Below are 25,424 nucleotides of genomic sequence, written 5' to 3'. Positions count from 1 at the left end.
TTTGTATGTTCAATAGTATGAAAACTATGATCTCGTTAGAAATCGGGAACATGCTTGGAACTGGGGCGATAACGATAACGATAGCGATAGCGATAACGATAACGATAACGATCAAATGAAAGTACGATTTGAGTCTTGACAGATCATCCATCACATACTAGTCGTCTCTAAACGCGAAGTTCTCGTCAATTTGTAGACGGCCAAAGTACATCTCTTTTAAAATTCCAATCGGCACATTGAAAGCGATACTCAATGTCTGTAAAAGACGCGTTAAGTCGCGTCGCGGCTACTAACCACGCGAAAGTAACCAGGTGATTCTCATCGCGGAATTCAAGCAAGAGCTATTGGCCAAAATCTTTCATAATATCTATCAAATTTTGTGAGAAGATATGGACACAAATTCTGACTACTAAATACTAGTAGGAGTCTTTGAGGTCACATCGTCTCCCACCCATCGACTTTCCATCATTACATTGACATCGACCATTGAACTCAGAAATTCTACATGCGGGTAGTATGTAGAATTGCCATTTGCTATGTGATATCCAACACCTGCCGATCGGAGCCCACATGGTTACTTGGGTTTCGTCTCGCCTACAGTGAAAGATTGTCTTGGCGCCCAAGTTCCTGCAGATTGATAACTATAAGGCTTACGCGGTAGATCCACAATGATGCAGGTCTGAAGCACATCACTTCCCGAAGTTGACTGTGCAGCCGGGTTTAAACCAGAGCTGCACTAGTGGGCGGGAGAAGTCAGTCCCGCCAGTTGAGCTTGCCAACTGCAGTGAATTAAGGACGAAGCAAAGTTTGGGATGAGCTTGTTGAAACAGGGGCGCCCGCGCTGAAGAAACTTGGATGGCTTGATTAATATTAGAGAAATGGCCTACGGACGGAGCTCCGTTTTTTTAACTGATAGTTCGGAGATTACTTAGATTCCGACACCGGTGGGAAGGGAACAGTGGAACAACTGAGAAGTATTTCACTTGGGAGTCTGCCGCCTGTAGATCACTTTTTTTTTTTGGATCAAGCAGCCTTTCTCCCTCCGCAGCTGTCTATCGCAATGCGTAGCAACACTCTCTCTCTTGCCATGGGACTGGCGCCCGTCGCCTCTGCCGCTCTCTATGATACTGTCATCGAAACCAAGTATGGTTCCGTTCAGGGTTATCCTGCTTTCAACAGCACCAACACTGGCAACTTGACAAACTGGAAGGACATTACGGTCTGGAAGGGAATCCCCTTTGCTGCCACCACCGGTGGTGAGAATCGCTGGAAGGCCCCTCAAACCGCTAGTGCCTGGAACTCGACTTTGAAAGCCCAGACCTGGGGACCTGTCTGTCCTTCCGCTACCAGTGGCAACAATGACTATACCATCGATGAGGACTGCTTGAACCTCAACATCTGGTCTCCGGCCAAGAAAACCGATGCTAAGCTCCCGGTCGTCATGTGGAGCTACCCGGCCGAGTCGACTGCTGCCGACGCTCTCTTTGACGGTGGTGGTATGGCCGACAAGGGCATCGTCTTCGTCAACTACAACTACCGTACCGGACCCTTTGGCTGGCTGGCTCACTCCGAGCTCTCGGAAGAGTTTGAGAAGGTGACTGGATCCAACAGCTCTGGCAATTGGGGTATGCTGGATCAATTCGCTGCTCTGAAGTGGATCCATGCCAACATTGCCGACTTTGGCGGTGATCCCGACCACATCACGGTGCAGGGCCAGTCTGCCGGCTCTGCTGCAACTCAGCACATCCTGTACAGCGAGCTCACCAAGGACCTGATTGTCGGGGCTATCATTGAAAGTGGTGTTCGCGATCCTCACGATCCTCTCTGCACCAGCCTCGCCGAGGGATACACAACCCTGGATACCGCTCTCGAAGCAGGCGCCACTTTCCTCTCCAGCTTAAACGTCTCTAGCATTGCCGCAGCCCGTGAGCTGTCAATGGAGGAACTGATTGACGGCGCTGGCCGATCCACGTTTGAAGCTGTCCTTGACTACTACGCCATGCCAGATACCTACCTCAACATCTTGAAGAAAGGACTGGCCCACGACGTGCCCGTGATTACCGGAAACAACAAAGACGAGAACGGCGCCACATACGGTCTCGAGCTGACTCTCGAAGAGTACTACGAGGACGTAAACGAGACTTACAGCGGCGTCTGGGTTGAGCGATTCCTCGAGCTGTACCCGGCCAACAGCTCCGTCAACGCCCCGGGTGCTTACAACTCCATGTTCACCGATCGCTCCAAGGTCGGCACTTGGTTCTGGTCCCAGCTCTGGTACGAGGCCAAGAGCTCCAAGGTCTGGAACTATATCTGGGACCATGCGCCCCCGGGTCAGGACCAGGGTGCTTACCACGAATCTGAGATCAACTACGTCTTGAACAATCTCTACGGCACTGATAAGCCCTGGACTGCGGAGGATTACAAGATTGCGCATCGGATGAATGACTACTGGGCTAATTTCATCAAGACCGGCAACCCCAATGGCGAAGATACAGTCGTTCAGTGGCCGGCCGTTGATACTAAGAGACTTGTCCAGCACGTCGGTGACGGCTGGGGTCAGATTCCTATTGCTTGGAGCAAGAAGGTCGCTCTCTATAAGGAGTGGTTCGCAAGTTTGGTTGCCTACTAGATGAGGGGGTGAGTCGTGACTATATACTAGCGACTAAATATTGATTGATTACCTCGTGGTCGTTTATCATGTTCCCGTAGAGCACATATGGCCTGATATTTTCTTGCCTTCTGGAAATAAATAGACGTGAACATACTTGGACCTGACCTCAATGAGATACATTCTGCCCTTTGCCTTTTGGAGTGTCTCTTTGCTTGTCTAACGGGCAGTGAACGTTGTTTCATTCCAACGTTCAACATTGGTTTCTTCCAAGGTTGTTTTTATGAATCCACTCTACTATTGGACGGATCAGCACGAAATCCAATGATAGCCATTTTTCTATCCTACATTTCAGCAGCTTACCTAAATGCAAAGTCGATTGTTGTCCACACAAAAAAAACCACGAGAGATGAAAAGACAAAAAAAGAATTGACCGACGCAGGGATCGAACCTGCAATCTCTTGATTCGTAGTCAAGCGCCTTGCCATTGGGCCAGCCGGCCGGGGTTGTTGAAAGGTTTGTCAGAGTTGGCATCATAAGTGGAGGCATAAGTGGGACCTCGAGGCCTGGCAGAGTTACGTCATCACGGAGCCGTACCCAAAAGGGCGGGCGGTGATAGAAATGTAATCGATGGACAGGGTAGCGTATCTAGTCATGGATCCATGAATAACGAGAAAAGTTTTTTGAAATTTGAGGTCAAATCAATCCAAATATTAGTTGGCCCTGGAAGTACTTTGGGTAGTTGTTTGTTTTGTCCAAGTCTACTTGCCCCAATTTTTCTCTGAAGGTAAATATTAGGTGTCAAGGTTTGCAGGTGTGGGTGTAGTATATACCTCCACCTCCAGATGTCTCGATGGTGTCCGTGTAACCCCCCCCGCCAAGCAAAAGATCTACTAGGCAACGACTTTGGATGAACACGAAAGTTGGCGGGGCAAATATCGTGCATACACGGTATGCGACTGTCAACTGGTAGCTTCTAGAAACATCGGACACCCCGGAACCATAGTGGAACCAACGCAAGGGAGGCCTCGCAGGAACAAGTGAACCTTGTTGCGACAAGGCTGCTAATGGATCATCTGCACTTTTCAAACGCTGAGTATTACTTAGCTAGTGCGCTATCGCCACAAGATCATCGAAGGAGTGTGAGGTTATACAGGCTGCGCCCTGTCGATCAGGGTGACGGGAGCCGCAGCGGCATTTACATATATCATGGGGTCTTCCAAACATAGAACATCCCGAGTGCATAACGTATGAGAGGACAGATGCAAGAACCGAAGTGCAGGGCACCGGCTCCACCGGACAGCGGGGACATGGATTCAATGTTCGTTTGACTTCGAGAACATTGAAAGAAAACACATGGAATATGCCCGGAGGTTGAGATCGGCAATGCGATGCGATTGACGAGCACCCTACTGCCACCTATTGGCAACTGTGCTTTACTACACATGTGCATGGTAGTTATAGACTGCATTGTAGAAAATATTTCCTATTAAGTATAGGTAGTCAAGCCAATTCCATTGGAATTTTGTTTTTTCAAGGACATATGTACCGCGAAAATGTTTGGTCCAGCATTTGAATATTAAAAATGGTCATACTATAGAAATCATCATGTCCAACAAAACGTTTTACGCCCCGACAGGATTCAGCAATCAGCACAGACCAGGTACAAACTGCGCCCGGACAAAATTCGATCAGCAATTCCCTCGGGCCCTCGATCCGCGACAACTTTACTAAATCCCCCAAAACTCAGAATCACTCTGGATATGACTTCAGTGGCGGCGGGAAGCGCCCCGTGGCGCCGACCAAGACCATAGAGGCGATCGGAGTGTATCAAGAGGGCTGGGCATAGACCATGGCTTTGCATTATAAATTATAAAATTGTAAAATTTATAATGATCATGCTTTTTTTTTTTTTCTTGTCTAAGAAAGGTCAATCATTGTATCCCGTAGGCTGAAAAAGAACAAAGTGCAAGCCATGTGCAGGGTTAGTGCACATGCAAGGCCCGGAACTGCCTGTTTAGGCAAGTCGGAGGGCCATCCCCCAGGATCTCGGATGTCACCGTGGAGAAATGACATCGTTGTGGTTTTGCGGCTTTTTTTTTTCTCTGTTTGTTTTTTTTTTTCTGGTTTTCTTTCATTGATCATTCTTGTGGGGAGTGGTGATTAGCGTGTCTGTTTTGGGGCGGGAGGCTACAGAGTCCACACTACGGGCAACTACCGTGAAGAAAGACCAAGATGGAGAAGTAGGTGATTTAACAATATTCGAATGCAATTGTCCTTCAGTGTCGGCGATTGGACCTTGCACATATTTAAGATGATGTATATACATAGAAACATAGAGACCTCTGGATTCCAATATGAAAGCTACTAGTAACTGTAAGCTTGTAGATGACGGGATCTTTGTTTCCACAAAAGCCCACAGAATTAGGTTAGTCAAGGTTTAGATCAAGCCCCCCAAATCAGTGGCTTGGCCCTGGCCTCGTCTAAGGCGCCAAGCCTGACTTTGAAATGTTGCGATTTGACCCGTTCAAGAGAACTTGCTGTATGACCTGTCCGATTAAGCTGGGAACTGACAATGTTTTGCACAGTAACCGCGACTCCAGGCGTCCTGCACACACGGTTCGCTCAAAATTTCCTGTTTTCGTCATTTTTTTCTGTTCGATTGAGGGTCCACTCCATCTCTGTATCTCCACTTCCAAGTCCACTGCTCTGCCGGGGGTTTTTTTTTCTTATCCGCTTTATTGGATCTTTTGATCTTTTATTTAGCTGTAAGTCATGGCGGATTAGCTGAGATAATCCACAAGAAAATCAAATTCTTATATGGCACAGAGGTCAGAAAGAAACAAAAGTAACAAGAAAGCGGCTCCACTGGTTGAGGCCGAGAGCCGATCGGCGGGCTGAAACAACCTGGGGGAAAAGAAAGAGAAAAGAGCATCTAACCCAACCTGGTGAAGCCGAACCCCCCGATTTTATGCTGTGCGGCTTACTGGATTCTGATTGGCAGTCAATCCGGCATCACTCGCGTGGCCCGATCCCGTCTTGGGGAAAAAGTGCATTTCTGTTTATGGGGCCACTGTACTCTGTGGCCCTGAATCCGATGACTCTCCCCGCATCCAACCATGGCACTGGTCTGGGGGTGGATACTTCCATGTTTTGGTAGAGGGAGAGAAAAAAGGTACGGAGGGGGAAAAACCCCCGGTCCCTTTGTGTCTTTTTAAATGCAGGCAGATCCCCAGACATTGTTGATCGCATTTTTTTTTCTCTCCGAATTGCATTTTCTTCTTTACATTCGTGTCTTGTCTGGCATTCTACCATTCACTTGGATCCTTTCACCCTTAGCTTGGGTTGGGGTATACAGCCTTGGGTATAATCTATATTTGAATCTTATTACAGCTATGCAGACCAAGCGCTTCTTGGGCCTTAATGGCACCAAGCTTCAAATTGCCATCGGCCTGTTGGCCGGCATGGACTTTTTGCTTTTCGGTTACGATCAAGGTGTCACCGGTGGTCTTTTGACGCTCGAATCTTTCATTAAATATTTCCCTTCCATCGATACCTCCAATGCGAGCGCTACCAGTTCTGCTTCCACCCGTCAGGGTATCACAGTCGCCGCCTACAATCTCGGTTGCTTCGCCGGATCTATCCCCACCATTTGGGTCGGTAATATGCTCGGTCGTCGGAAGGCCATTTTCGTCGGCTCTTTCATCATGGTTATCGGTGCCATTCTGCAATGTACTTCTTACGAACTCGCTCAGCTGGTGGTGGGCCGTCTCGTGACCGGTTTCGGAAACGGTATCAACACTTCCACAGTGCCTACCTGGCAATCCGAGTGCTGTAAGTCGCATCGTCGTGGCCAGATGGTCATGATTGAGGGCGCCATGATCACCTGTGGTATTACAATCAGTTACTGGGTGGACTTTGGCCTCATGTTCACCGATCCGAATGAAGTCGCATGGCGATTCCCCCTGGCCTTCCAGATCTTCTTCGCTGCAGTCATCCTCGCCTTTGTCATGTTCCTGCCCGAGTCACCTCGTTGGCTCATCTTGAAGGGTCGGGAAGACGAGGCCCGTGAAGTCCTGGCTTGCTTGATGGGCGAGGAGACTGACGAGCAATATATTGACACCGAATTCACCGCTATCAAGGCTACCGTCTTGGAAATGGCTCAGGGTTCCTTCCGCGACATGTTCACCATGGGTCCTGATCGTCACTTCCACCGCACCATGCTGGGCTACGTCAACCAGATGTTCCAGCAGATCTCGGGTATCAATCTGATCACCTACTACATCCCGACCATTTTGGAAGATCAAATCGGTCTATCGGGTACCCTCTCCCGTCTGATCTCCGCCTGCAACGGTACCGAGTACTTCGCCGCTTCATGGGTCGCCGTATTCACCATCGAGAAATTCGGTCGTCGCACCCTGATGATCTTCGGTGCCGTCGGAATGTCCATCTCAATGGCTGTTCTCGCCATCGCCGAAGCCATCGCCGTCGAAAGCACCGGTGCTAGAAAAACATCTGCCAGTATCGCCCAGGTCGTCTTCCTCTTCGTGTTCAACACTTTCTTCGCCATTGGTTGGCTCGGAATGACTTGGCTCTACCCAGCTGAGATCGTGCCCTTGAAGATTCGTGCCCCCGCCAACGCCCTGTCTACGTCGTCGAACTGGATCTGGAACTTCATGGTCGTCATGATCACCCCTGTTGCATTTGCCAACATTGGATACAAGACTTACGTTATCTTTGCTGTCATGTAAGTTGCCTACTAATAACCCCCCCCCTGGCTCCCCACAGTAGAAAAATCTTTTCTAATGACCTTTTTTTCTCCACAGCAACGCCTTTATCGTACCGGTCGTCTACTTCTTCTTCCCAGAGACCACAAACCGATCTCTAGAGGAGATGGACATGCTGTTCCGCAAATCGAACAACGTCTTCAACATCGTCTCTCTTGCACGCACAGAGCCACACATGTACGGTCCAAACGGTGAACTCCTCCGTACACTGGACGACATCGAAGACGATGCCGTCCGTCGTGCCAGCGCATTGAGTGGCCGCAACAAGAGCGTTGATCATCAGCACCATCACCATGAACACTTGTCTGAGATCAAGGATAGTGACGGTGGAAGCAGCGAGGAGAGATAGAGTCATGCGATTCTTGATTCTAAATTATATACCCGGATTTTTCTCGGCTTGCCGAGTGTACTTTCTTTTTTTTGTATTTATGCTTTTTTGTTGCGGCTAATACCCTGGTTAGAATGATTGCTTTGGATAATGCATTTTATAATATTTTGGCTTCAAGTAAACGAGAAATAGATGCGATTGATGGTATTATGTAAAGCCCAAAGCGGGTAGAAAACACGAAGAGAGAGACAAAACCCGGAGCCCTCGTGGGGATTGCATGAACGTCGTAATTTTCTTCGGGTCCCGAAATATGGGACTGTGGTATTTGGAGGGAGCAAATGAAATGACTAACATACTGGGATGGTGGCGGCACCTGCCGTTTCGTGCAAAGTTCACAGGGTATCGACATAGACGAGTTTATTTTGAGGAGGGCGGGATCACAAAGTTCCCACCCGCCTTTACCCGACCGGAACTCAACAAGCCTATTTCTAGGCAAGTTTTGAACCGCATCTGTAACAGCATCTGGAAAGGCCTTCATGCGGTACTGGTTCGTGATGCCAGTCACTTCAAAGACAGCACGGAACTGGCCAAATTCTTTATGAATCCTCATGTTAAGCATTAATACGTCCTTCTCGGAATTGATTTGTTCCGACGTAAAAGACGTCTGGCTGCTGGCGGAAAATAGGAAAATAGCATGTAAGGTTAACCCAAATCGTCAAGGTAGGTGGTGGGTGCTTGATGGGCATGACTACTGCTGTATCTGCCACTTGACGGAGTCGACTACGTGGGACACGTGAAGTGAAGTAGAATGGCTCATTGCGCTAACCAGGAAGGACACCATCTAGGTCAGGTGACCTACTACAACATGGGCCCCACTCTGAAAACCGTCCGCTGCCCTCAGCGGCGTAGAAAAAGTTAAAAACAGAATCCGATATCAAAGTAAACAGGAATCCGACATCATCGTAAAAAACAATTTGATCGTCACACGTAAGACATGAACTCGTTGCTGTATTCATATAAAAGAAACATGATAAAGACGACTCATCAGTTGCAATTTGGTGATGGGCGTCGCAAAATATGGAAAAATGTTGTCCTAACGGAGGGCTTTGATGGAGCCAATGAGCGAGAGGCGGATCTTTTCTAGACGAGTCTTGTTGTCGTCTTCCGTTCGTTCCGATATGAAAACGCAAAGCTCATCGTAGGTATCCAGCAATTCATCCTGATTCCTGGATGTGATGTCGCTAGGTGTTTTACCCCCTTATGCCTTTAAGGGAATAATAAGACCAGTTTTAATACTGCGAGCAAGTTGTCGAAGTTTTTCGTTATCGCCTGCAGACTTGGAGATATCATCTGCTAGGTTGTTTTGTCCATAGCGTGAAATAACCACGAAGAAGCCGCGGGCTCTTGTGCCCAATTTTGTTGATAGCCCCATACGCAAGCGCGCTTCCCAGAACAACGCCGGCAGGAGGTGGCCAGGCAGGTGATTGTCCCGCGCGTGTGGCCGTCATAAAGTGGCCAATTGGAGGTGTCTGGGGTCCCGGTGCTATGCTTCATCGGATCGAAAGCCACATGGCAACTTGAGTAATCCGGTGTGTAAGTTGATACCCACGGTTGGTGAAACGCCCAGAATGTGTAGGCATTCCTTATCGATTGCCTTGCTAATTCGCCATGTCCCGCGCGAACATTGAGTTCGAGGGGTTTGCAATGATATCTCGTTGTTGCTCCTTTCCCTATGATGTAAGGAGGTATGGAAGACGTTCGTGAACCTCGAATGCTGTATTATTTCGTCTCAATGACTTGTTGAGTTCCGGATCAATCTCGACTGAGTCCAAAATGTGATAGTATTTGGCCATTAAGGCCCCGTCTGTGGTTGTGGTTTTGCCGGATTGTTTCCTCACGGATGGGACTTGCTCAAACAATGAGATAAAGTCACGAACCTGGGCTTGAATTTTGATCTCAATCTCCAACTGGGAACTTTCCTAGTTCACTATCTTCTGACTGGACTCAGATCATAATAAGTTGTAAGATAATGCATGTAGACGAAGAAAACACAAGACTTGAATCGAAAACGAATATGTACTACATCAGTCACCACTGACTAGTAGGAAGAAGTTCACAACTCAGACTTGTCCACCTGCGTCCACATCCGCTCTTGTGCAACGCCAATGCTCCTTTCTGCTTCCACCCAAGTCGTCTGCATGTCTTCCGCAAATCGTCTTGCTGCTTCGGCATCGTGTTTTGGAGTGCCATGCAGCTCGCTGCGTCGCCAGTCTACTGATGTTCTGGGCAAGTATTCTCGTTCAATCAACACGGTTAACATCTCTGTGGCTTCTTGAATTGGAATATCTTGGGTGAAATCCATAAATGGGAGCTTCTCCGACCAGTCGTTTTGGCGGATATTGGATTTGGTCGATATTTGTGTTTTGTGTACTTTGCCTTTCGGAAGTACAATCCCTCTTCTGGACCAGCCTGTCGTCGAAACAGGACCACAAAGACGTCTAGCAGAGCGTCACCATTATGAACGGCCGACGCATTCAAGGTCTGTATGCGATCTCTTTTTGTTCGGATAGAGCAGTAACGTCATCACGTAGAAACGTCAGATAATCTCGCTCTCTGACTTGAATCAAAGATTCATTAACTTCACTGAGAATTTGTCCGACGACCTTGAGATCCTCCGAGTCTCCACTGAGAGAACTACAGGGCCCTTAGTATTTGAAGGTTTCGACCATGCAGTGTTGCATGTAATAAACTGCTGTAAGAAAAGCAAAGGCAGCCTCCTTTCTCGTTTCGTTCATAACATGCCTGCAGAGAAATCCAATAAATCATTAGCCCATATGGATATCTTGGTGTAGAGATCTGTCACTTACTGAAGTTAATGCTTGGATGCAGACCCGCATGAGAGAAAAAGTGAGATATTGCCCATTCGCTTGAGCAGCGTCAGTCAGCCAGTGAAATTTGTAGAGACGAGCAAGAGAGTCTCGTTTCTCGGCTTATTCATCGTGGCCTGAAGAAAAATCTGATAAACCATCAGCCTATATGAATAACTTGGTGTAGAGATCTGCCACTTACTGAACTTGGTCATTGGAGACAGATCCGGATGAAAGCGAAGATAATATAGATAGAGCTGGGAGGTTGGAAGGTTTGGAAGTTGGGGTAGATTGTTGGAAGGTGAAATAAAAATATTAGAAGGAGAGTAAGTGAGGGAAAGGGGAGAGAGAAGAGAAAGAAGAGAGGGAAGACAACTATTTAAGATAAGCCTTAGGCATCATTGGTAATACGTTTGATTCTATTGATTCTATAACTATCCGGCCGTCACCTGACTGTACATGAAATAAGGCATGCCAGAGGACCCTGAACAGCAGAATTGATATGAATTGTTAAATGGAGATTTCTCTGGTCAAAATTTGATTTCTAACTTACCGGGCATGAGTTTAATCTCTTTCGCTGGCGGCTTTTCTGTGCCAATCATGCATGTGCTACCCATTGGTTGTTGGTTCCCAAGGTTAACGCACATTAGCTTACAACGCCTCTCAAGGCCCAAGGGTTGCTTTCAAAGTTCAAAGTTTGCTTGCAAAGAAGAAAATGGAGGAGTTAGCTAAGAACTCAGTATGTGAGATTTATTGCAACTCATAAAAATGCTCGAGCGTGTAAATATCATGCATAATCAATTTCATTGCAACGTCCTGGACCCAATTCACGGTATACGTCAAACAACCTCCTTATGATCGACTTCTTCAACACCGTCACCCTTCTTGCCAATCTCCTCATCAAACCTGCTTGAAATAACACTTGTCTGCCACGGCTTGACATTTGTATCGAATACCATATCAATCTCCTCTAGAGTCCGCCCGGCTGTCTCTGGATAGAGGAAGAACACATGGAACGACATGACGAAGCAGAAAACGGCGAAGATGACATATGTGCGCCATTGGATATTGTGGAATGCTGGAGAGACAAAGTAGGCTAGGGCGAAGTTGAAGATCCAGTTTCCGGAGGCTGAGAGGCCAACGCCCTTGGCACGGTACTTTAGGGGGAACACTTCCGAGGCATAGATCCAGGCTGTAGGTGCCTATGAATTCATATGGTGTTAGTATGAGTTGGAGGAATTGAGGAGGGATGAGTTATAAATACCCAAGTAAAGCCATATATAGCTGTGAAAATGTATGAGAACGCGATGACAGCTTTACCAGCGTCACCCTTGATCTCCCATGTCAAGTTTGCGTTGCCGTTTACACTTTCCACGGCGTGTCCCTTTGTGGCCATCACGGCGGCAATGACAGCATGGACAGCCATGCAGGTTACTGATCCGATGAGTAGTAATTGTCTCCGTCCAACCCGGTCGATGAAGGGGAGCATGACACCGGTCGTAAATACGAAAATGACATATTGAATGACAGCCGAGTATAGTGACGAGTTTCCGCTCTGAATAGGGCGAGAGAATTGTGTTAGCAAACTTGTTCTGGGTAGTAGGTAATCCGCTCACCGCATGACACTCACCATTCCAGCCATCTCAAAAATGTACACAACATAGTACATCGCCACATTTCCACCAAGTAACTGTTGCCAAACCTGGACACTCACACCGCAAAGTGACCGCTTCCAAATTCTAGGTCCAAACAGTGCAAGGAAGGAGACATCCTTTGCCTGGTGCGCAATTCGAGCGGCCTCCTGCACTTCCTCAAACTCAACCTGCACAACAGGATCGGTCCGATCACCATTCCCATGCAACAATGCCAATGTGTCGAGCGTCTCCTCCCACCGCTCCTTCCCTGCTAACCAACGCGGCGACTCGGGGAAGAAGAACAACGCAACAAACAAAACAAGGCCAGGAACAGCCTGAATGCCCCAACAGATCCGGAATGCAGCCGGCCCTGACACCCCGACCGCACAACCATAGGCGATAAGATACATGATCAACATCCCCCATTCAATAGACCACTGTTGAACACCGACGATCCGGCCTCGGATTCTCGCAGGCGCAAGCTCGGACATGTAAACTGGGGTTTGGGAAGAGGTGATGCCGACCGCGAGTCCACTGACCACCCTTCCCGCGACGAGATGCGTGACGTTCTGCGCGCTGCATTGTACCATTGCGCCCACGATCCAGATCCAGGATGCAACCATTAGGGAGCGGCGCCGGCCGAGGTAATCGCTCAACCAGCCTGCGAATATTGAGCCGGCAAAGGAGCCGGCGGACATGGAGGCTGTTATTCCGCCTTGCAGATTTGAGTCAGGGTTTCCGAAGTATTCTTTGTAGGCGTCTACGCCTATCCAGGCGCTCATTGAGCTGTGATTTATTAGTTATGGGTCTGGTGTTTGTTTCGCGTGATTTATCTTTCTCGTACCTGACATCAAAGCCAAAGAGACCACCGCCAATGGTACCAAATGCGGCGAGCACTAGATTCTTTTGTTAGTAGGGAGATCAATCGAAGCTGGAGCCAGATTGACTCGAAAGTGCTTATGAGAACTCTTGCAACATACCATAAATATTAGAGACGCGATACATGTTGATGTCCCACTTTGCTCTGCAAAGGTAGTGGAATCAGGAAATACTACCAACGTGGAATTCCAGCTTTATAACTTCCCAGGTCCAGTCCAGGGTCCATGCGCGATGCGCCATTCCCGGGGTGGCTTTCGGGTGGCTTTTGGCCCGGCACGCTACTCACACTCAAAGCCTAAAAGCTGGTAGTAGCGTAACATGGGCCAAATTCATCACCTGAGTTGAATTGAACCGAGATGTTCCCTAAAGAAGGAGGGATCATCCGGGGTTAATGTGGAGGTGGATCCCTGGGGCACAAAAGTTGGGGAAGGAAGGTGCGTCATTGGTGGGGGGATTTATGGTGTGAGCCAGTCGGGATATTTGTAGCAGGAGGAGTTGTTTCGGGTCGGTTATGCGTGAGGGGTGTTTTTTAACCGATCCAACTTGATTTTAACCGCTCTTTTATCCAGTACTAGCTGGCTTTTCGGTTTTTTCTACCTTTGGCAAATGTATGTACGGAAGTCGGCCTGGTTTTGGGATCGGCATGCCGACGTCATGTTGCGGACAAGACAAGGAAGAGGTACTGTTTCTACTAAATGTTGACCGCTGTGTGTCTCAAGTACTGGGTACTAGAAATCTACACCATTTTTAATTTCTACATTGTTAAGATATGCGCATAAATTATCAGATGAAGGATTTTGGAGACCGTGGAGCTACAATGACTCAGCAGCCTTTTGTTAGGATAGTTATGCGCATAAATGCCCGGATAAATTTATTCAAAAAACCAGCTGGATATTCTCGCCTACGACCTACTGCTTGTCAACATCCTTTTAATATTTCGTGGTCCTACTGACTTAGTATGGATCGCTCCAGGTTGGTTGAATTCTAATTCCATGACTTTTAACAGTCACGCTGATATAATATGATGTAAATAACAGGTTTGCAAGTGCGTCAAAAGTCCATGTCGGCCCAGGGCAGGTCCTCATGTGGGATAATATCCAGTTGTCCAATAATGGAAACTAGTAATTGTTTTGTTTTTTTAACTTAGCCACTTTGGTAGACTGCAGCTCTTCCTTGTCATCGGCTTCATTCAATATACACATTCTCATCCGTTGTTGGTAATGTGCCCAACTTCCGCTGGGCTTGCTCCCGAAGAACATGGTAGATAATCTGCATTTGCGCATCGTTGTAGACCATCATCATGCGCTGTTCGCGCATCCGGTTGACTGTTTCAAAAATCGGGTCCGTTTCTGGATCAAAAGCATGCAGCAGATGTCCCGATTCAAGTTCACCCAACAGATGGTCGAGTGCAATGAAGGTCCCTGTCCGGCCAACGCCAGCACTGCAGTGCACCACAAGTGGGTTGTCCGGGGCGCACTTAGACGCAGAGAGTCGAATCAATTCGACAAGTGCCTCGTAATCTAACCCAATTGGATCATTCTCAGCCCAACCCGCGAAAAGGAAGTGCCACACAATTTTAGACTCTGAACCGATGGTCAGTTCAAAACGCCGGACCTCGGATTGCGATTCGTAGTCAAAGCTTGATTCCAACAGTGTGACCTTGCCGATATTGAGACAACCTCCTTCTTGGATGTTGGCATGGTTTGCGGAAAAGTTGTTGTCATCGGATGTTTTGCCGGCATAGATATGATCCTTTTCATTCGTTGGAATACCTGAGCGGTGATGGATATTATTCTCTTCATCATCATGATCATTACGATGGATGTTGGATCTTTCCACCCCAACTGGGACATCTTCGATATCCGGCTCTTCCTCAGTCAGGATCATCGAAGCCTCTAGGTGCACTGGGAAATACTGGGCGCATTTATCGCGGCCGGCTTCAAAGATCTGAGTTAGCATGACGATGACCCCAACCTTTTGGCTCTCATGGAAAACCATTTGCCAAAAAAGCGACAGGTGAGAGTCCTTCGGTCCCTAAGTATATTGTTTAGTGACGCCCTAGTATGAAATAACCGAACAGGGTTGCACTCGCCTGAGTCGCGATATACTTCCGCTCACCCTTAGTGACGGAGTTCTTTAGGGTGATCAAAGAGGCGTTGATATAATCGCACTTTCCTTCAGGAACCGGCAGATGGATACGATTGTTGGCATATGGTTTCACATTGAAGTACCGGTCCCTGAAATTAGCTTTCGAGTCGCTCTCAACGGCGTATGGATGAGTGGGGGCTTTGGAATTCAAAGCCTCGGATAAGCGCACCCGCTGCATCCATTCCAGATTGTCAAAATCTTCCTTTATATCTGTAGTTAATACAAAATAGTAAGCCAAATGTAGTAAGTGAATCAATCTCGGGTGGACTCCTGGCACTATCTGATAGGCGGGCCTTTGGCTTTGCAAATCCTCACTTACCTGAAACCGATTTGCACAGGAAGGGAGGGAGGCCGTTCATCTGTGCAGCCTTAAGCTGCCAATTATTACTTGGCGCGCCATTAGGCCTGACAAGCTCTACATAATTGTCTACACCCTCGTCGCTGGGTGGGTTGCCCATGTTGATCTCTGCCTCACTATCCACCATTCTCAACCAATCCTTCGTACCTATCGGGCCTGGTAATTCATCCGGCACTTGATCGAGAATATCTTCCGTTAGTTGTTGCTGCTTGTGAATAGAATCGAAGGATTCTCTAGAGTCTGAACCCGCAATACTTCCCAAGTCTGTAACCAGGGCTAAAGCTCCAGCCAAACTTGTTGAGTGTTCTGACTGGCAGCTGTCAACCTCAAAATATGGATGTTGCTTGAAATAGACCCCGTATTCTTCTTCATCTTCTTCCTCCTCCCCCTCCGGAGATTCTATCGGAGCCCATGGCAGTGATTTGAGTGAAAATGAGTGAATATGCTCAGCAGTGTGATCGAGAAGAGCGCTTTGATCTTCACTCTCAAAACAGCAGAGTGGACAGGTGGGAATTTTGAGAGGGACGTTGCGCTTCCATGCTGAGAGTAGCATAGGTATTTGTTGTGGTCTAATTCCTTTGCCATGTTGTTGTTCAATATGTGCTGTGAACTCAGCCGATTCTGTAAAGGAGACATATGTGCCTTTCTGTGAGCATGCAAGGCATACCCATTGCTCTGTGGCCCCATGTTCCTGCTTCATATGGCTTAACCAGGCTTCTCTAGTCATATGAAAGATCTCAGGCTTAGGACAGTCCTCTAAAATGCACGTGTACGGTAAAATGTCTCCCATCAAGTGTTTCCTGTCCAGAAAGTCAGAACAAACAGCCAGGTGTAGGCATTGTTGTTAATATGGACTTACTTCCATTGGCTATCTCGCTTCGCTGCGATGGGAAGTGACTGACAGCAACAAGGACACGAAAAAAGCAGTTGATGATCATGAGTAGAAGGAGCTTTGGGGTAGGCGATCCGAGTGCTTGTCACTGACACGACTGTTGTTGCTGGCCTGGTTTTCCGCTGGGGGAGCATCTCAATCTGCTCGTCCACAGCCGTCGCAGTTGTCTTGCTTGGGGTTTGTCTTTCATTTTTTCCAAATCTCTTATTTTGTGAAGGAGACGATGTCATTACAGCATCCAAATTTATTTGCTTGTCCAATACTGGTATTTCACTCGGTGTTTTTTCGGGGTCTCCATAATTGCTTCCTAGCTTCTGAGCATGCTTCTGGGCGTAAAGGAACCGATTTCGTCGTCTGAGATTAGCATCAATCAGGCGTAGTTGAATTGTGGTTAGCAGTGCTGGGTCAAGTTCTTGTGCGCTTGAATTTGAGCTTCCAAACTCGTCAGGATGTGCCAGAAGAAGCAGTTCAAGGTGTTGACGCAGGGAACGAATATTGGCACTGTTTGGATCAAATGTGCTATCTGCTTTTTGAAGTCGCGACCGGTTCCCAGCTTTTCGTATTGCAGCTGTAAGCCTTGCAAGTTGGTTCAGATTGGTTTCAACATCCTTCATTGTGGCCACTTCGTGGCCAGGTAGGCCCACAGAAGTTTCCTCCATTTCGCGGCCTAGGATGCGGCGTCAGATATCACATGTGCAAGAGATCTCTATCTGGGGGTATATGTATTCTCACATCCGTCTATACAGTTTTGTATCAGAATCCTCAACATCAACAAGAGATTGACCACGATAGTTCGTGCTTCCGGGTTGGCGCTCAGTCGACTATCTAGAGAGGCCTTCCCTGTGATAGAGGCGCCGACACCAGCAGACCAGAGATTGAAATCTGCCAATCTATCTTCAGCCCATTCGTGTAGCCTTACCCATGGGGCTGCCGTAGCCGTCCTGAAAACTAGACGACATGCTGTGGCAGCATCAAAGATCGTAGACTGTTCCGACATGGTCTCGCTCCTGAGTCCCCAGCAAAGTATATGGCTGTGGGAGGTCCGGCACTTTATGACCATGTTCTCAAGGAAGAAAATTCCCTGAAGTAATCTGCCACTATCTCCAAATCTGCTAAGCCCACCTGAGTGACTTGGTCTAAGCTATGTTTTACCCCGCAGTGCTCCAACATTATTCTGCACGTGATCGTGAGCTTGACTGTTGACAACTCTCAGCTTTCGCCTTCGCTCTCTGCTTTGTTCACATCGAGGAGAAGGGTACCAACATCGAGAGGTGGAATGTTGGATCACTCACCATGAATACTATTGTCGATCTTTGTGGGAGTGTCTTTCCCTGGATCAGCAATCAAGCAACATGCCTCGGCTTGGAAATGAGGGATAACAGATTCGCTCAGCTAGGCGGCGAACTTTTCATCTTGACTCAACATATTGCCTTTTCGGGAGAAACAGGAATGAATAGCAAGTTGACCGAAGTTGCCAAGCTCGTCAACAAAGCTTGTTCTGTAAGTGAATAATGGCTCGATATGCACATTCTGTCGGGGAATATGCGGAAGCTTACAGCTGAAACAACTTATTAATTAGATCCCGAAAACCAAACATGTCGGAGAAAACGGGTCCTTTGATGCACTTCAGAGGATCTTGCAGTACAAAGGCTCAAACAGCTCTGCCGAGCGGAGGCTTATTAGCGATATACGACGCAGCCTGCCGCATTTCGTCCAAGAGAACCCCGAGTACGCTTCCCTGTTGCGTTTCATCGCGGATTGCCTTCATGCAGCCGAATTTTCAAATACTGCTCCCGATAAGCCCATTCATCTATATAATATGGATCCTCCTTATCCCGCCCAGATCAATAATATTCTTTATACTCAACTCCGAATACACTCGAGCTGCTCGTGTAGCACTCAGCACTTGGAATCCATGCGTCTCAGATTGGAGCTTGAGCACGATAGACAGGATGATACGAATATTCCATTTGACATGTTGTTCACGGCAAGCCCTGCATCGTGTCTTAGAACGGACTGTCAGGTACGATGGAAAGAGGTAAAAATATCAGTCGCTAAGTATGGAGACAGTCTGTAAATGAAAGCCTGTGAAAGGGGCAAAGCAAGCTAACATTCTGCATGCTATTCATGCGTAGGCCAAACGAAAAATCAAAACCGAAAAAACACGTCTCATTTTCAGTACAAGCTCTGAATCCATCACCTAATGCGCTGATTCCACTGGGTCTCCGAAAAATCGAACTCGGAGAATTCTGCAGGCTTATCGGAGGCGAAAGGGGCAACCCCATTCACTTCCACATTCAAAACAACGTGACAAGGCTCAGTGACACCAGCCAAGAGACCGCATGGCGAAATTTTCTCCCCCAGGCGAGTATCCCTCTTGCAGAATGGCTTGAACAGACAGCACATCTCTCCAACAGAGTGAAGGTAACGCTTGCATATACCATTGCCAGATCTGTGTGGCAATACTATAATTCGTACTGGATGATGAAGCCTTGGACACACGAAAATATCCAAATGGTGAAAGAGAAGATGAATGATATGAACCATATTCGACCACATCCATATTTTACCACGAAAATTCACAAATGCAAGGGCCAGGTACTGGATTATTGCACTGCGGACGACTTGTTTCATATATATCCCAGTATTCTTGCTTTGGGGGTTGTCCTCATCGAAATTGCAGCCCACCAGCCTTTCAGGCCTGAGAACCCTCACTACAACTGGGACGAAACCACCATAAACGATTATTATGAATGGGCATGGACCACAGCAAGCCGCAGTAACTTTGGGAATGCAATTGGAGCTGCTTATGAAGCAGTAGTGAGCAACTGTCTTGACGGCGAACTATTCAGAGGGGGTTTCATTGACTCGTCCAAACTTGACGAGGATCTCGAAAGCAGACGATCGGTTCTTTACGAGAAAGTTGTGCTGCCTCTTCGGCAGTTATATCATGCATACAAAGATGACTGGGAAATCCAGGATATTCCTAAGTCCGAAATTAACGTTTCTTCAAAGATCCACCAAATTGAACACAGCTCCAGTGCCATGCCAGAGAATCGCTCCCGATTCGCCATCGCTATTTTTTGCGCATTACCCTTAGAATCAGACGCAGCCAGTGAGCTTTTTGACGAGATCTGGGATGAAAGAAAAGGCGAGAGCTGTGATAAAGCAGCCGGAGACGACAACACGTACACCCTGGGCAAAATTTTGCACCACAACGTCGTTCTCGTCCACATGGCCGGTATGGGGAAAGGTGCTGCATCTCAGGCGGCATCGAGTATGCGATGCAGCTATCCGGAAATTAAACTCGCTCTTGTGGTTGGGATCTGCGGGGGAGTTCCGTCATATTCGGAAAGCAAGGACGATCTCATACTTGGCGATATTGTGATCAGTGATGGAATCGTACAATATGACTTCGGGAGGCGATTTCCCGATACCTTCTTGAGCAAAGCAGGACCCGAAGTCGTTGCCCGACCTGGCCCCAAAATTCGCGGAATCTTGGCTAAGTTGAAGGGGGTCCGAGGGCGAGAGCGGATCGAAAGCAAAATTTCTCAATATCTCAAGATTTTGCAGGATAAGCTTGGACCCATTAAGGCTGGCTATCCAGGAACCGACAAAGATGAGCTGTTTCAGTCCACATACCGACACAAGCATCAAGATCCAGCAGTATGCATGCTATGTAGTATCTGTGAAGGGGGCACGGATCCAGTATGTGAGGAGGCACGAGGACTGAGCTGTCAGCAGCTTGGATGCCACAAGGACTTGCTGGTCCAACGCGAACGACTACATGAGCCATCCAGAAAAGATTGCGCCCCAAGCCCCAAAATTCACTTCGGTTTCGTTGGCTCGGGAGATACGGTCATGAAATCTGGACAGCATCGCGATCAAACTGCGGCCCAACATAATCTTATCGCCTTTGAGATGGAAGCTTCGGGGATTTGGGATAATTTGCCTTGCCTTGTTATCAAAGGCGTGTGTGATTATGCCGACAGCCATAAAAATAAGAATTTCCAACACTATGCAGCTGCCACGGCTGCGGCTGGTATGAAAGCTGTATTGGAGGAATTTACGGCCGGATGATATTTCGTTTTCGGATCAGTTTTTTCCAAATCATCAACCTCATTCCCATCGGTCGGCACCTTGCACCACGAGAGCCACCGGTAGAGCCAAATTCTATACATCCTAGAATGCAGCGATATTGATATCACGAGGCCCGGGCTGTTCATGCACTGGCGTCGGCTCAATTTTCTGCTACTACAGTGTTCTGTGCATTTTCTCAAGATGATTGGATGCGAAATGGTAGCATGGTGGGGTGTTCGAAAGAATAGAGTCGCGTCACGCGTGGATGACGCGCTTTTTTCCTATAGGGTGCACAGCTCGCAGAGAACTAGTATGTTCGAAAAGTTGATCAATACAAAAATAGCGACATGAAAAGCAACATCGCTAGAAAATTGGGTCTTGCAAGATCGAAATCCTAAATCCTTTAGCGACAATCCGGAATGCGGATCCACCATTCGCGACTACCCCACGCTAACGACGGCAGCCTGACGGGAGCCTGGTGAAAAATGCCCCTGAAGTTTGAACCATGAGGACCCTTCTTTAAATCCAGCATTCGTTCCTGGTTCCTGGATGTATTTTCATCGACTATTTTATTTCTTGGGTTGTGCGTCACGTTCGCAATAAATCCAGTCCAGACCGGTCGATTCATCTCTCTCCTTCTCTGCACTGCGAATGGCCGTGAATTGCTAGCTGCAACCTCTCAACCAGCATGGTTGTTCTTTATGATGACATTCTTTTTCTCATACTCGACCATTTGTACGACACAAAAGAACGACTTAGGCTTTTATTAGTCTGCCGTCACTGGTATACGGCACTTCTCCCCAAGGCTTACGAGCGCATTAAGGTGGAACGCGAACACGCCTATCGTCTTGCTTGTTCAATTCAACGCAACCCCAAAATAGCTCTCTCTATCCAAAATCTGGATCTCGAATGGGGCTATGATGAAAAGGGTATCACATACGACGTCGAACCGTTCAAGGACATTTTGGACCAAGCAAGCCTGTCAGCAGATCAGAGGACAAAATGGGAAAACGCCCTGATTAGAGGAGAATATGACGCCTGGCTCGCAGTACTCGTGCCATCACTGGATTCAGTCAGAACGATTTGGATTAACTATCCGGGCTACTCAGACTATTTCTTCCCTATGCTTGCTCAAGCAGCCACCCGGGAACCGCCATTTGACACGAAACCCGTATTACAGCGGTTGGAAGGTTTCCGAGCCGAATGTGAATACATGAAAACTGCTTACTTTGCCAAAGAATTTTGGCCTCTGCTGTATTTTCCAGCTATGCGATGGTTTTCTGCAGATTCCTTTTGTGAAGTATGTGATGAATATGATGTACAGTATTCGAAGCCTGCGCCTGGAACCTCTTCGATCAAGGAACTGGATTTTGACAAAAGTAATGGGAGTAACGGGATGATCGATTATATTACATCATGCGCGAATTTGGAGTCATTGGATTATCAACATGACAACAAGGCTATATGGGGCGAGACATATATCAACTTCCGTCCTCGGGCATTTTATAAGGCTCTGTGTACCCAGAGACATAGCCTTCGAGTACTTCGGTTGAACAACAATGGAGAGATCGATGGAGACGAAAGCTGGGCTGAGGATGATGAAGTCGACTACACTGTTTTTGGATCTCTGGTCGAATTTCAGCAGCTGCGTGACCTTCGAATCCCATTGCGCACGCTTTTGCAATTTGGCCAGAATGATTACCCGGCTGTTTCTCTGTTAGAGGTTCTCCCGCCCAGTCTAGAGCACCTTCAGCTTGCTGGGTATCTTGTCGAGGACTTTGACCTCGTGATGAGAAATCTTCAATCTATGCTAGGAAATCGACAGGAACGATTCCCAAATCTCAAAAGACTCGAAATTCAGCCAGTCTTTGTGGAGCAAGACCACTCTGCCCAAACTCACTACCCTACAATCAAAATCCCAGAATCTGTCAAGCAGGCATTTGCGCCGTTAAATATGCAATGCGAAGACTTGGGGATCGAGTTTGGCTTCTCACGAAGGGGACACCACCGGATTCTCAGGCAAACTTCTTTACTGAATCCCTAGAGAAGAGTCCATCGTTTTACTCCTTGGGGGAAAAAGTGCACTGCACTATTCCAAACCCGAATATTCTATATATCACGGAAGCGCTGACATGGCCTTCCCCTTTGTTGACTATTCTCATAGTTGTATTATTTCAGTCATAACACTGTGGTATGGAGTTGGATCTATCTTTTACCAGCCTGCCGTAGTGAAAGTTTTGACCTGATAATCAAGCAACTTGATAGCATGAAAAACAAAGGACCCCAATATCGCTTCCCTAGAGCAGAACTTGGGTTCAAGTGGCCTAAAAGAATCGAGAAAATGACTCGCTGGTCACTTACAAGTTACCGGCCTCATTCAAAAATCAAAGATAACCCCCAGGTACGCAATAGTTTGTGCATGATGTGACGCGTCTAAGTAGTATGTAAGAGCCTGTGCTCAAGCCTCAATGTAACGTAACTACAGTCAGAGGGGTTTAGCGCGTAAGTAGTCACTTTGTTGGCCAATAACAGCAAAGCACCGCAAAACAAAGCGCCCAAGGCAAATCCATCACATAGCTTGTTTACTGTAGCTCAAGTCTATTTGGTGGGATTCACCTTTTAGCTATCCAATTGATCAAAGCAAAGAACTGAGGGCAGGTCTTCTTTCATTCTGTATTTGTGGAATCTGACTAGGCACTATATAGTCCGTGCAATCACCTCTTTCGATGGCTGCATTTCAAGTCCCAAAAACTTCTGACGCATTTCCTCGGATAGTAAGCTGACAGGCGTAAGACACCTGTCCAATCTCTTCGTCTGCTAATATGACATTCCAAATACTTGCAATAATTATTCAATGCATCTCTCTGTCCGTGTACGCACAAACAACCGCAGGGTATATTCGAATTTTCCATTTTCTATTAAAACAAGTATACACAGACTAATTATCACCAGAGCGGCATGTGGTGCACGAGGCACTGTATCTCCAACATTGGATGATGACATCAACGAAGCGCTTCAATCGGCATTTCCAGGCTTCGAAAAGAACCCAGTCTACTCTAGCGCAAATGCTTAGTTTGCGTTGGCGACGGATTCCTTTCCGGCGTCCGTTACTTCTTCGCTAGCATGTTCGGGATATAGCGGAATCAATATCAACTCACTTCCCACCTGGCTGGTCTCTGTTCCGACTGCTGTCGTTAGTATCGTTTTGAAGGAGCAAAAAGCTTATGAATCAATCATTAGCTCCTTCGAAGCTGAAGCAAGTGCGACATTATCGTCGGCCACATCGGCTTCTATTTCCATGACATCAAACAGCGCGACACATACTGCTACATCTGCAGTATCAAGTTCTGTCTCTTCTGCAAGCCCAGCTGCGACTTCTTCATCACTGGCAGCGAGTTTGGGTACCTCTAGAAGCTTGATTGGTAGCTTCCTGGTCGCCGTTATTCTGTTACTTACCGGGATGGTGTGATTAAAAACTTTCCCTAGTAGAAACGCGGGAGATATGGCTGCCCGAATCCATGATCGATCAGATCCACGACCGGCATCGAAGTTCAAGCTTGCGATGCGAGAGAGACTTATGAGAACGAGGTGGTGAGCAATAGGCGTATGAAGGGCTGAGGTTTCCTCTCGATGGGGGCATTGAATGGGCATTGATTATGACACACTAGTTCAGATTGATGGCACTTGATTGGGTGCAGAATAACCGCATACTTCAGGATTTTATTCAAAGTCGTGTCATTCTTTGCATTGCATCAGAGTCTCGAACTGCCAGCGCTGATCTGCAATAATTGCATTCAAGTCAGAGTATTCTCCTGTCCGGCATCTTTGTATCACAACTCCAGCTTCCAACCCGTCGACTGGCGGGTACCTTTTGGAGGCAAAGAGGTCGTCTACCAGCTCTTGGTATTTCTCTATCTCCTTCAGAGACTTGAACGGACCTGGAGACCGGTAGGGCCAATGGCCAGTCATTATCGTATAGTAAATGGAACCAAGACTGAAAATGTCCGTGCTTGCCGTCGATTCTGGCGGATCGCATGGATTAAAAAATCCAGCATCGGGCAAATGGCCACCATCTATTTCTCCATTTGTCGACCCCCCGAAGTCACAGAGCAGAAGATCGAGCTTGTTCCCGGTGGCTTTGTGTAGCAAGAAGTTCTCGGGTCGAAGATCAGAGTGTATCACACCTTTTTGGTGAATGAATTGGATCGCCTCCGCGGCTTGTGTGCGCCACTTAAATCGTAGCGACATATCGATGCCAGAATAATGCTGGTCAATGTAGTTCTGTAAATTCCCATCGCTTGCTTCGGTAAATAACAATCTGAATGGGTCTTCTGAGACGCCCTTGAACCTGAAGAAGTCAATTACTGGTCTCAAGAAGTGAGGGGGGTACGGACTCTATTATTCTTGGATGTAGTCCTAGGATTTGCAGAAGTCGTTCTTCCACCTCAAAACTCCGCTTCATGTCTTGAACGAACCACTTATCAGCCGTTTTCTTGGAATGCCACCAAGAAAATCGTGGATATTTGATGATGACGCCTGGCGCCACCCGTGCGATACGGGAAGTTGAGCCTTCACCCAATATTTCGCCAAGAAGAGGCTCGTACGGGACCGGGTCCTCTTTTTCGATGATTATGGCACCTGGACATTCCGTGATTGACGTGGCGTTCGTATCGCCCGCCATACCTGACAGAGTCTCCACAGCACTCATCATCGTCTGGCTTCTCCCAATTTGGGAGAGGAACTTCAAAGACCGAAGGTACTTTGGAGAAAATGAAATGATACAGACAATATCGCAGATATGAAAAAAAAAGTTGAAACCGTGATTACAAATGCTCGTCAAGGT

At 47.5% G+C, this 25,424-nt stretch overlaps 9 protein-coding genes across 9 annotated transcripts; 3 read left to right on the top strand and 6 right to left on the bottom strand.

Moving 5' to 3' along the window:
- Positions 1 to 1,060: 1,060 nt before the first annotated feature.
- Positions 1,061 to 2,629, top strand: N7466_006838 (carboxylesterase/lipase family protein; the record flags this gene model as incomplete). The annotated part of the gene is made up of 1 exon (XM_057166227.1): positions 1,061 to 2,629. One exon carries the CDS (start codon positions 1,061 to 1,063, stop codon positions 2,627 to 2,629), a length of 1,569 nt encoding a protein of 522 aa, XP_057019268.1.
- Positions 2,630 to 9,836: 7,207 nt separating this feature from the next.
- On the bottom strand, positions 9,837 to 10,085 carry N7466_006837 (gag/polymerase/env polyprotein; the record flags this gene model as incomplete). Its single annotated transcript, XM_057166226.1, has 1 exon — positions 9,837 to 10,085. The coding sequence occupies one exon, from the start codon at positions 10,083 to 10,085 to the stop codon at positions 9,837 to 9,839; it is 249 nt and encodes an 82-aa protein (XP_057019267.1).
- Positions 10,086 to 11,429: 1,344 nt separating this feature from the next.
- N7466_006836 (sugar porter family MFS transporter) lies at positions 11,430 to 13,229 on the bottom strand (the record flags this gene model as incomplete). Its single annotated transcript, XM_057166225.1, has 5 exons — positions 11,430 to 11,792; positions 11,855 to 12,145; positions 12,221 to 13,010; positions 13,069 to 13,120; positions 13,205 to 13,229. The coding sequence occupies 5 exons, from the start codon at positions 13,227 to 13,229 to the stop codon at positions 11,430 to 11,432; spliced, it is 1,521 nt and encodes a 506-aa protein (XP_057019266.1).
- A 1,059-nt stretch (positions 13,230 to 14,288) lies between these two features.
- N7466_006835 (Protein-tyrosine phosphatase catalytic) lies at positions 14,289 to 15,101 on the bottom strand (the record flags this gene model as incomplete). The annotated part of the gene is made up of 1 exon (XM_057166224.1): positions 14,289 to 15,101. One exon carries the CDS (start codon positions 15,099 to 15,101, stop codon positions 14,289 to 14,291), a length of 813 nt encoding a protein of 270 aa, XP_057019265.1.
- A 49-nt stretch (positions 15,102 to 15,150) lies between these two features.
- N7466_006834 (uncharacterized protein) lies at positions 15,151 to 17,460 on the bottom strand (the record flags this gene model as incomplete). Its single annotated transcript, XM_057166223.1, has 4 exons — positions 15,151 to 15,461; positions 15,571 to 16,409; positions 16,595 to 17,168; positions 17,421 to 17,460. The coding sequence occupies 4 exons, from the start codon at positions 17,458 to 17,460 to the stop codon at positions 15,151 to 15,153; spliced, it is 1,764 nt and encodes a 587-aa protein (XP_057019264.1).
- A 1,522-nt stretch (positions 17,461 to 18,982) lies between these two features.
- On the top strand, positions 18,983 to 20,581 carry N7466_006833 (5'-methylthioadenosine/S-adenosylhomocysteine nucleosidase family protein; the record flags this gene model as incomplete). The annotated part of the gene is made up of 1 exon (XM_057166222.1): positions 18,983 to 20,581. One exon carries the CDS (start codon positions 18,983 to 18,985, stop codon positions 20,579 to 20,581), a length of 1,599 nt encoding a protein of 532 aa, XP_057019263.1.
- A 688-nt stretch (positions 20,582 to 21,269) lies between these two features.
- Positions 21,270 to 22,625, top strand: N7466_006832 (uncharacterized protein; the record flags this gene model as incomplete). The annotated part of the gene is made up of 1 exon (XM_057166221.1): positions 21,270 to 22,625. The coding sequence occupies one exon, from the start codon at positions 21,270 to 21,272 to the stop codon at positions 22,623 to 22,625; it is 1,356 nt and encodes a 451-aa protein (XP_057019262.1).
- Positions 22,626 to 23,803: 1,178 nt separating this feature from the next.
- Positions 23,804 to 24,232, bottom strand: N7466_006831 (uncharacterized protein; the record flags this gene model as incomplete). Its single annotated transcript, XM_057166220.1, has 2 exons — positions 23,804 to 23,986; positions 24,038 to 24,232. The coding sequence occupies 2 exons, from the start codon at positions 24,230 to 24,232 to the stop codon at positions 23,804 to 23,806; spliced, it is 378 nt and encodes a 125-aa protein (XP_057019261.1).
- Positions 24,233 to 24,316: 84 nt separating this feature from the next.
- On the bottom strand, positions 24,317 to 25,289 carry N7466_006830 (protein kinase family protein; the record flags this gene model as incomplete). The annotated part of the gene is made up of 2 exons (XM_057166219.1): positions 24,317 to 24,929; positions 24,976 to 25,289. The coding sequence occupies 2 exons, from the start codon at positions 25,287 to 25,289 to the stop codon at positions 24,317 to 24,319; spliced, it is 927 nt and encodes a 308-aa protein (XP_057019260.1).
- Positions 25,290 to 25,424: the final 135 nt, after the last annotated feature.

This window comes from Penicillium verhagenii (assembly GCF_028828195.1).
Source record: "Penicillium verhagenii strain IBT 33310 chromosome Unknown utg000007l_segment0_segment0, whole genome shotgun sequence".
NCBI lineage: Eukaryota > Fungi > Ascomycota > Eurotiomycetes > Eurotiales > Aspergillaceae > Penicillium > Penicillium verhagenii.
Note: the sequence above shows the minus strand (reverse complement) of the source record. Positions and strands in the feature narration are given on the sequence as shown.